Source organism: Elephantulus edwardii, unplaced genomic scaffold (genome assembly GCF_000299155.1).
Source record: "Elephantulus edwardii isolate Elephantulus edwardi_28Jun2011 unplaced genomic scaffold, EleEdw1.0 scaffold00124, whole genome shotgun sequence".
Taxonomy (NCBI): Eukaryota; Metazoa; Chordata; class Mammalia; order Macroscelidea; family Macroscelididae; genus Elephantulus; species Elephantulus edwardii.
The window spans coordinates 5,106,923-5,117,673 of record NW_006399874.1 but is presented as its reverse complement, the minus strand read 5'-3'; the positions used below and the strand labels follow the sequence as shown (position 1 = coordinate 5,117,673).

Sequence of the window (10,751 nt, the reverse complement as noted above, 5' to 3'; positions counted from 1 at the left end):
ACAGAGACTTTGGATTTCATTCATTCATTGTTGCACTTTTCTCCCTACCCATCTCTCCCCCTCTCAGTTTGCTCTTCTCTTTGAAAAGTAAAAGAAAAATTCTTTCATGGGTACACAATTCCCCCACCCCGAGTCCACTCCACTATGCAGCCTTCATTCTGGACTCAATATGACCATAATACCCAATCATGTATTGCTTTTAAACAATTCTCTCCCTCATATGTTTCAATGCAGTATACATAATTTATCCAATCTTTATCTACCACCAACCCTGATGTCAGTCCCGTTCTACAATACTGGCACTGTGCGGTATTTGTCCTTTTGTGACTGAGATATTTCACTCAGAATAATATTCTCCAGGGTTACCTATTTTGTAAAATATTTCATGAGTTCCTTGTTTTTCAATATATCATAGTATTCCATTGTGTGAATATACACAGGTTCTCTATCCATTCGCTTGTTGATGGGCTCTTGGGTTGTTTCCAACTCTCTGCTATTGTGAACAAAGCCACGATAAACATGGGTGTGCATATATCTGCTTGGGTGGCAGTTATGGTTTCTTTGGGATATATTCCCAGTAGTGGAATTGCTGGGTCAAATGGTATTTATATTTGCAACTGTTTGAGAGAGTGCCATTCAGCCTTCCATAGTGGTTGCACCATTTTCCACTCCCACCAATAGTGAATAAGGGTTCCAATTTCTCCACAACCTAACCAGCATTTGTTGTTTGATATTCTGTTAAATTCTGCTATTCTTACTGGGCTAAGATGATATCTCACAGTTGTTTTGATTTGCACCTCTCTTAGAGCTAGGGATTTTGAACATTTCTGCATGCGTTGTTTGCCACCTGAATGTCGTCTTTGGTGAAGTGTCTGTTCATATCCTGTGCCCATTTTTTTGATTGGATTATTTACTTTCAAGTATGTGGTGCTCAAGTATTTTCTAAATTATAGATATAATCCCTTATCTGACGTGTCATTACCAAATATTTTTCCCAGTCTGTGGCTTCCCTTTTTACCCTGTTGGAGAAGTTTTTAGATGTTCATAGGGATTTGATTCTTAGAAGGTCTCAATCATCTATTTTATCCTCTTCTGGTTGTAGTTTTTTCAGGATGCTTGGAAGACTGTTTATGTTGTGGATTAGGACTTCTAGAGTTCTTCCAAGCTTTTATTTAATGAAGTTTATAGTCCTTGGTTTTAGTCCTAGGCCCATGATCCACTTTGAGTTGGTTTTTGTATATGGAATGAGATGTGGATCTTGCTTGAGTTTTCTGCAGATAGTTTTCCAATTTTGCCAGCACCATTTGTTAAAAAGTCTGTAATTTCTCCACCTAACTGATTTCATCTCCTTGTCAAAAATCAGTTGGTCATAAGTAGATTGACTGATTTCTGGGCTCTCGATTCTATTCCATTGATCTATGTGTCTGTCATTGTACCAGTACCATGCTGTGTTGACCACCACAGCAGTGTAGTAGAATTTGAAGTCAGGGAATGAGATGGTTCCTACCTTGTTTCTCTTTTTAAGGAGTAATTTGCTTATTCGGGGCCTCTTTCCATTCCAAGTGAAAGTGGAGATTGCCTTTTCCATCTCGTTGAAGAATAAAATTAGTATTTTTATTGGGATTGCATTGAACGTGTAAATTGCCTTTGGTAGTATTGTCATTTTTCCAACATTGAGTCTTCCTATCCATGAGCAAGGGATATTCTTCCACTTCTCAAGGTCTCTTTTTGTTTCTTGTAGTAGTGTTTTGTAATTTTCTTTGAATAGATCCTTTGTGTTTCTGGTTAGATTTACCCCTAAGTATTTAATCTTGTGATTAACTCTTTTAAAATAATCTTTAGTAATATTTTACTTGCACGTGACATTAATGACATTGGTAATTTCCCCATTCTGTTGGATCACTCTTCTTGGACGTGGGAACAAATATTGAACTCTTCCAGTCAATTGGTCCTGTAGCCTTCTTCCATATTTGTTAGCAGAAGTAAGTGAGCACTTCCAGGGTTGCATCTGTTTCTTGGAAAACTTCACTTGATATTCCTTCCATATCTGAAAAAATTAAGGGACAAATTCAATCCTTGAGTTGCTATACTGAAAGATGCTATGGGTAAAATTATGAATGAGTCACAAAACATCAAAAGAAGATGGAATAAATATACAATGTCACTGTAACACAAGGATTTGGTCCACATGGAACCCTATCAGGAAGTAGCATATTCTTAAGAACTGACAATACTGAAGGAAGAAGTCCAAGCTGAACTAAAAGCATTGAAAAAAGCAATAAAAAAGCTTCCCCCAAATTGCATCTGAGAGCTGGATTGTGAATCAGGATGCCTTTGAGTAGTAGTGGTGGAGAAGAATGTGGAATATTTCATGGATAGCTAAAAGAATAAACAGATATGTCTTGCAGAAAGGGAAGCCAGAGTGTTTCTTAGAGGCAAGAATGAGGACGTTTCATCCCTCACACTTAAGGCATCATTCTTGGAAATGTGGAGGATCAGCAAAAGATAACAAGACCTTCAATGAGATGAATTGACACAGTGACTGTGACAGAGGGCTCAAGTGTGTTAAGGATGGCACAGGTTCAGATCTGTTGTTTATAGAATTGCTATTTGTATTTGGCTTGATGTCATGTGGCAACAACCATCTAAGTATGTGGCCACCATTTATGTTGTTGGAAGAGGAGATTGACAATAGATAAGTTGTCATTAGGTGCCGATGAGTTGGCTTCTACAAAAAAGCAACTCTTGTATAAATGAAGCCCTGTTTGATGCTGCTCCAGCCTCTCAATCTTCAGGGAGCTTATTTAAACTGATGGTTGCAGCTAGTGTGTCTGTCCTCGTTACTGGCAGTCTTCCTTCCCTTCTTTGACCCTCCACTTTTCTATGCATGTTGTTATTTCCAGATACCACTTCTCTTGAAAACATCCTCAAAATACATGAGATTTTTGCCTCCAAGGAGCATCCTGGCTATTCTTCCAGGACAGATTTGTTTGTTCTTTTTGGTGGTCAAAGTCATTAATCATTTTTTCCCCCAAGAATATAATTTAAAATAATTTAAAATAGTCTTACATAAGGAAAGATACTGTCATGTGATCTCCAGCTTCATTTCTATCACAAGGTCATATTCTATCACAAGGTCACAAGTATCTACTGATACTTCTTTGTTTTAAATATTCACATTCCTATCACCAATTGTTACCAATTCATCTTAATTACATGTTTGATCAATTTCAGACTTTAGAAGTTTTTAAAATTTTTTAGTTCCTTCATCTTTGATTTTAGTGGTTGATGTGTAAATTTACTACTCTTTCTGTGTATAAATGGATGCTAAACAATCTCTGATAGCATTACACTTTAGGATAGAACTTGAAATGTTCTTTTTGACCAGGATAGCAAAGCCATTCTTCTTCAATATCCCCAGTCAATTTTAGATCATTATTAAGTGGAATGTTACTTTGTATATGCCATTTTTTTAGGACTTGTGAATCTCCTAAGGAATTCTTGTAGTGTTTTATGTATTGGGTTCCTAGCCAAAAGGTCGGAAGTTGGAAGTTCCAATTTAAGTTCCTTAGAAGAAGATAAATAGTCTCCTTAGGTAAAAATTTACAGCTTCAGAAACCCAATGGAAGGCCTCCATGAGTCAAACTCCACTCAATGACAGTGAATTACAGTTTCCTGCATTTAAACTCTTGATTATGCCATCCATGGTTTACTTCTTATGTGGTTTGCAGATGTTCCTTCTCATATTGTGTTGTGACATCTCAACAAAGGAAGATCGTTAAAACTTTACTCCATGTCAAAGGTCCTCCTTTGAAGAGAAGTCTTGCTTTAGTTACATCCTGAGTACCTTCCAGCCTGAAGGGATCATCTTCTGGCATTATTATCAGACAGTGTTCCTTTTTATCAGACAATGTTCCAAGAGTACGCATACAATTTCTTGAGAAGTACGCTTTCATGTCCTTCTTACTTTTCATTCTTAGTCTGCAAACTTCACTGAAAACTATCATGAGTGACTTTAATGGAATTTGAAATACCAGTGGGCTAGATTTCAGTATCACAGCAACATGTAAGCCACCATAGTATAACAAATTAAGAGATTAGTGATGGAGTTTAAATGTGTTTGCTACATTATTTCTTTGTAATACTAGGACCCTTATCTCTAATTTTGGAATTGAAAACTGTAGCTTTATATGAACTGGATCTCAAATTATATTTTATTTTCTATTTGATGTTTCAATATGCTTTTCTGTACAACTGTTAAATTAGCAGAACTTCTCTGCCCCTTGTTTGGTTAATTTACAGGAAGAACATTTTCCTTTGCTCTCTCTGTCCTCAAACTATCTTCTAGTGTTTGTAAATAAATCTGGAACTGATAAATTAGTGGATTTTTGTCAGTATTTCTCTGTGCTAAAGAACTAGACTTCATTAAAATGGGAAAATTGATGTTTATAGAAGGTGATACGTTTGAGATTTTTTCAAAGTGCTGATTGTGATAGTTAAGTTTTAGTAGGTCTTTCCCTTGTGGTTTAATATTTATAGTTTGATTGATTTATTAAAATATGAAACTATGAACAATGCTGAGATTTGTTTTAGGGAAAAAATTCTGAGGCTCTTTTCCTTTCCATCTATTTTACAGCAGGTATTTGAGAAATATTTACTAGGAAAAAATCCTTCTTTTATTTTTTTTTCTCTTGCTCTCTAAACTATACTTAACCAAACTATTCTGTCTGGCATGAAGGAAGAGTGGCATAATTGTTTACAGAGATCTTTCCTTCTTATGTTACAGTACTTTGCTGGATAGAGAAAATATAAGTTTCAAAATGTCTAAAGGTTTGAGAGTTTGAATATGTGTTTTAAGGATTGTCCCACACTACCTTTATTTTTGTATAGGCTCCATTGATCTGTGGCTATTGCACATTTTTTTTAAAATACGGAACGCTTCACGAATTTGCGTGTCATCCTTGCGCAGGGGCCATGCTAATCTTCTCTGTATCGTTCCAATTTTAGTATATGTGCTGCCGAAGCGAGCACAATTGCACATTTTATATAGTAGCAATTTCTTCATTTGGAAAAAACGTTTAGCATTCTTAAAGGTGGATAGAAACTACAATATTTAAATAATTTGGACTTAAGAATTTAAAAGAAAACATAACAGTTATTATAATTATAATGGTTGCTTACAATATGCATTGCAGTTGTTTATTATAAGCCACTAAATTAAATTGTCACATAATTCCACGAAATAACCTACCTATAATAAACCCATATTGAATCAGAGTTTATCTCAAGTTTTATTTGGGAGTTAAGTTCAAGAAAACAATGAATTGTAACATAACAATAACAATAAATGTGAAAAGAACCAACAAAATATTTTGGTCACATTTTCATTGAAAATGAGGATAACAATCTGAAATATGAGCATATAGTACCATTATTATGTTGTGTATTCACTAAGTTACATGCTTTCATGTAGACAATGCTTATGTCTGTAGAATTTTTTATAAATATACAGAAAGTTTATTTGAGGTCAATGCTCATAATCCAGAAGTAATTTCTATTTCATTTTACTTTCATAAACTTACACAAAAATGTATTTCTGTTTCTTTTTCTCAAACATTTAAAAGGGAGAGGTGGGACCGCCAGGTGCTCCAGGCCAGGATGGACCACGGGGAGAACCTGTGAGTAACTATTCAGTTCATCCTAAAGGATGATGTTCTTTCTCTGTCATGCAATTCTTTGACTATTTACGTATCTCCTCTCACATATATTATTTTTGTCCCACAACTCCTAGATTTGAGCATTGAATATAAGAAGCTCCTCAATACTGGGATTTTTTACAAAACATTGACTCTTTTATAAACCAGGATGAATTTTGCTAACACTAAATATTTATGCATTGTGAACCACAACCGCAGGCAGCTACATTCACACAAACAAAAAGTGGTTAATGTAACCATCATGCTCCGTTGTTGGGTATTTAGTTAGTGTCACATTGTGACTTCTCTTCTGTTTTAGCTACCGAGGTATATATGTATTCTGTAAGATTAAAGGGCAGAGAAATATATGATGAGAAAATGCTGAATCTGAATTCTTGATAATCATCAGTATGTTTAGCAAACATCTCTCAGATGACCAGAAAAGTTTTGGAAATATGGCTGATGCCATATTTTATTCTCCCCACTCACAGTCAACATTTAAAGGCTAGTGGATCACGATTTACTCATCAATAGTACCTACCCTCAGAAAATGTAGTTTAGTTTAAAAATATCAAGGCCATGAAACAAAATAATAGTTATGAGTATGCTGTGATTTAACAGAAATTGTCACTCATAAATAAAATATTTGATATAAAATAAAGAAGGACCAGACTTCTAAATGGGATGAAGAAACTTGAATTTGTTTTAGATCATGCTTCTAATAAATATTTCTCCAATACTCATCTGACTGAATGATATTAAGACTAGTTGAATGAACATAATTAGTTTTTTCATGTATTTTGTTAGTACAACATACTTCAAAGAGAAAAGTAAAAACTCTATTTAGGCCTTGCTAAAACTCTGTGGTAAGAAATAGATTCCACCCCACCTCACCTCCCCAGGCATAACTATTAGTCTACCATATTCTTTATAGTACATAGATTTAGAGGATAAAAATAAAAGAACCAAACATAAATTAGATCTAAAATATGAGATACGTTTTGTTCCTGATTTGTCATCAATTTGTTAGAGATATTTTGGGCATTCCTATACTAGGTCAAAAAGTGAAATAGCATTTAAGCAAGAGATGAGGATGTGTGGGAGATGGGGAATTAATCATGACGTCACACAATTTGACGGGTGGGAGATGAAGGAAATGGGAAGGAACTGGTGTGAAAAACAATGTATTTGAATTTTGTAAATAAACTGGTTGGGGGGGAGAAAGAATGCATTGCAATTAATAAAAAAATGGATTTAACATGATGTCAGAGATAAAGATCTATGCTCCAGCTATGTCAGGTTGTAGAAGTCATTTCACTTCTCTGAACATCTTTTCACTGAAAAGTACAGATGCTTATAATGTATTTTTATAAGGTTGTTGTGAAAATTATGAAAACATTTTTAAAATATTGCACAAGTATATATGCTTATCATAAGCATGCAAGGAGTATATAAATGGTGTCCTATAACTTGGATTACCTGAGAAAATTACCCCAAGACACAAGAGGAGATGGTGAGGTTGTATCTAAGAAGGGGAGATCATGTCTAAGAAATTATTAGATAATCACTCTGAGGTCTTAAGTGGAGGATCCTTCTTGGGCAGTAGAAAGCATGGTCACAGTGAGGTTACTAAACACCAGAGACAGTCTCTAAACTGTACATCCTCAGCCTTCAAATTTGAGTCCCCAGGGATAATCTCTAATTTCATCTCATTCTAGTTTTTTTTTTTTTTTAAATTTAGGTTGTTTATTTTTCATTTCAATGAACATCTACAGAGATTTGGGAATTCCATTCTAGTTTTAAGATGGCAGTGTCTGTTGACAGTGGCCATGTGTCAACAGAAATGTCTTCTCCCCCTTTTTCCAGCTTCCTCATTCAGGAAACTTTCATCCTTATGGTGTGTTCAAATGTCATCTTTGCCTTGTTTGACACTCCCTTGAACTTGCAATCAAGGATAAGTGTCCTCTGTGTCCACACACCCTGTACCTCTGGATTTCTGCCATACTCAAAAAAGAATTCTGGGCTATATCGTTGCTGTTGTTTTTGGGTCTTAGTTGCCAACAAGTCAACTATGACTCAGAGACCCTATGAAGAACATATCTGAACCTTGTTCTATATTGCACCATCCTCACAATCTCTGCCACATTCTGGTAGATTGTGGTAGTCACTCTATTAATTCATCTCATTGAAGAGCTCTTTTGTGAACTATATTATTCAGCATGATATCACTCTCTAAGGACTGGTTCCTACTAAAACTATGTACTAAGTTGATGAGAGGCTCCCACTATGTTTGTCTCTAATGAGCACTTTGGTCACATTTATTTCAAGACAGATTTATTCTTTTGGCAGCCCCTCTCCAGCACAATTCAAAGACTTAGGTTCTTTGATCTTCCTTAATTATTGGCCAACTTAAAGATGCTTAGGAAGCAATTGGAAAATCATGGCTTGGATCAGGCACACCTTAGTCTTCAAACTGACATCCTTATTCTTTAGAAACCACTCAGTGACTCCTTCCTTCAAGGAATGTGCTGTTCCTGCCATGTCTTAGATATGGTTCTGGATGAGAAATTGGAAAGATACTTAGGATTATAGTGTGGATATCCTTGAATGTATTTTTTGGAAGACAAATTTTATTCATTCACCAGTGATGTTTGGCAGAGCAAAAAGAATACAATGGTAAAAATAACTTCTTTAGAGGCAGTTTATGAACTACAGGTATGTGTGGAATGAATTGAAAGGGATTGATACTGAAGCCTGGTTACAACTAGATCCTGCAACAGCACTTTTGAAAAAGAAAAGACATGGTAGTACTTACAAAAATAACCCCAGGGTGATGGGAAAGGGCAAAGTTGATAAACAAATATAGAAGAAATATATTGTTTACATAAAATACAGCATTTGGCAGGCTATTTTGATAAGCTAGGATTTCCATAATAAGGCTTCAAAAGTAGTCCTGTTCATCTAGCTCCAGCTGACTGTGCTCTTTTAGATTTTTCAGTGACTTATATTTTGGTAGTACCTCACCAGGCTTTTTCTTGAGGAACTTCTGAGTAGTCTCAAACTTTCAACCTTTTGAATGGCAATCAATGACATGAATAGTTTACTCCACAAAGGGACTCTCGTTAAGTCATCAAGTATGGTATTGATAGGAACAAAGAAAGCTCAGTAGGAGTAGTAGTAGTAGTAGTAGTAGTAGTAGTAAGAGAAGAAGAAGAAGAAGAAGACAGAAAAGGAAAAGAAAAGAGAAGAAAAGAAGGAGGAGGAAGAAGAAGAAGAGGAGGAGGAGGAGAGGAGAGGAAGAGGAGGACGAGGATGAGGGCGAGAGGAGAGGAGAGGAGACAGAGAGTCTAGAGACTAAGGCGCATCTGATTCAAGTATGGGCTTTGAAATTACTTTCTTTGAATCAGATAGCTGAACAATGACTAAGGATGGGAGATGAAGTATTAATACCCTTGAGTTATGATGTTGGAGAAGCGTCTTGAGCATACCATAGATCTCCAAGAAAATAAATAAGTCTTAGAGAGGGTGAAAACAAAGTGCTCCTTGGTGGCAAGGATTTTGAAGCCCCCACTCACTACTGTGGGCATGTGCCCAGGAGGGACCAGTCCTTGGAGAAGGACATCATGCTGTGGAGGAACAGCGCAAGAGAGGAAGACCCCAGATGGGATGGAATGATACAGTAACTAGGGTAACTGAGTGGTAGCTGTGTCGGAAATAAAGAGACTGGCTCAGAACAGGGCAGGCTTCAGAGCATCTATGTGTAGGGTTGCTATGAGTCACAGGTGGATTGATGGCACAGAACAACAACTTCTGGTAGATGAAAGGGAGAGAGTGAACCAGACAGAAGAGAAGGATGAAAAGAGAGACAATGGACATGAGAGCTGGTCAAGATTTATGATATGCTTTTGCTCATTTAAGCATTGTGAGACAGTTATTAGCAATTTATTCCCAGAGAAATAATGTCATTAAAGGGCAGGCTGACAGGTAAGTCTGTGCAAATGGTAATGTAATGAGAGTAGCATCTATTTACTTTGGAAAGGATACTATTGTGATTCTGTTAATGAGGCTAAGTAGAGGGAAGAAGATTAAACAGGAAGATGAGAAGTTCTGGAAAGCTAATGCTTGAGGGGATGTTCCCCTCTTCTGTTCATCACTGTTAGCCATGAAGGGTCGCTGGTTCCTCTCTGCCCTGGTCCTGTCTGCTCCCACTTGATTCATGATTTATCTCTACTCAGAACTTTTGGCACAGGAATATATTTCAATCCCGGTCCGTCAGTCAGTTTTCAGCCTTTTCCCCACCCTTCCCCCTTCCTTCATCATCTCTCCTCTTTAAACATTCATTGAATTCCTTTGGCTTAGTGGAGACACAAGGACTGAGTGTCTCATAGACACTCAGGGATAAAGACAATAGAAGAATTAGCTGACAAAAAGACAAAAAACCAAACCAGTTTGATTACGCTCTAAGCTACTACTAATCATTACCACCAAGTTGAAACCGCCTTATAGTTGATGTTTCAGTGAGTTTTCAGAGTTTGTAAATCACACAGGGGGAGATTTTCCATTTTTTCCTATGGAGCAGATGGTGGATTTGAGCTCCCAATCTGTGAGATGAAAGGACAACTCTAAACTAAACCACTTTTTGTTAAGTACCGTTTAGTTGTGTATGACTCATGGCAACCCAATAAAGCAACAAATTTGAACTCTGTCCTATCCTATACAATAGTCATCATCCCTGACATACCTCAGCCCATTGCTGCAGTCATGGTGTCAATTCACCTCCTTGAGGATTTTCCTTCCTTTCATTGACCCTCCACCTTTCTAGGCATGATGTCCCTTTCCAAGGAATAGCTTTTCCTAGCCACATGCCCAAAGTATGTGAGATGAAGCTTTGCCATCCTTGCATCCAAAGGGTTAGTTCATGGGGTATTCTCCAACCCAACTCAAAGGTATAAATTCTACTTCTGTCATTCTTACTCACTGTCCAACTCTCAGAGGTATAGTAAATGATTGAAAAAGGCATAACCTGAATCAGGTACATCCAAGTCTTCAAACTGG

General features: G+C 36.6%; 1 protein-coding gene across 1 annotated transcript in view; it reads left to right on the top strand.

Annotated features, from left to right (window-relative positions):
• Positions 1–10,751, top strand: part of COL21A1 (collagen, type XXI, alpha 1) — a 196,036-nt gene that overhangs the window by 111,388 nt on the left and 73,897 nt on the right. Inside the window, exon 17 of the mRNA XM_006893157.1 lies at positions 5,625–5,678. Coding sequence (XP_006893219.1) covers positions 5,625–5,678 — 54 coding nt within the window. The remainder of the gene's footprint in view (positions 1–5,624; positions 5,679–10,751) is intronic.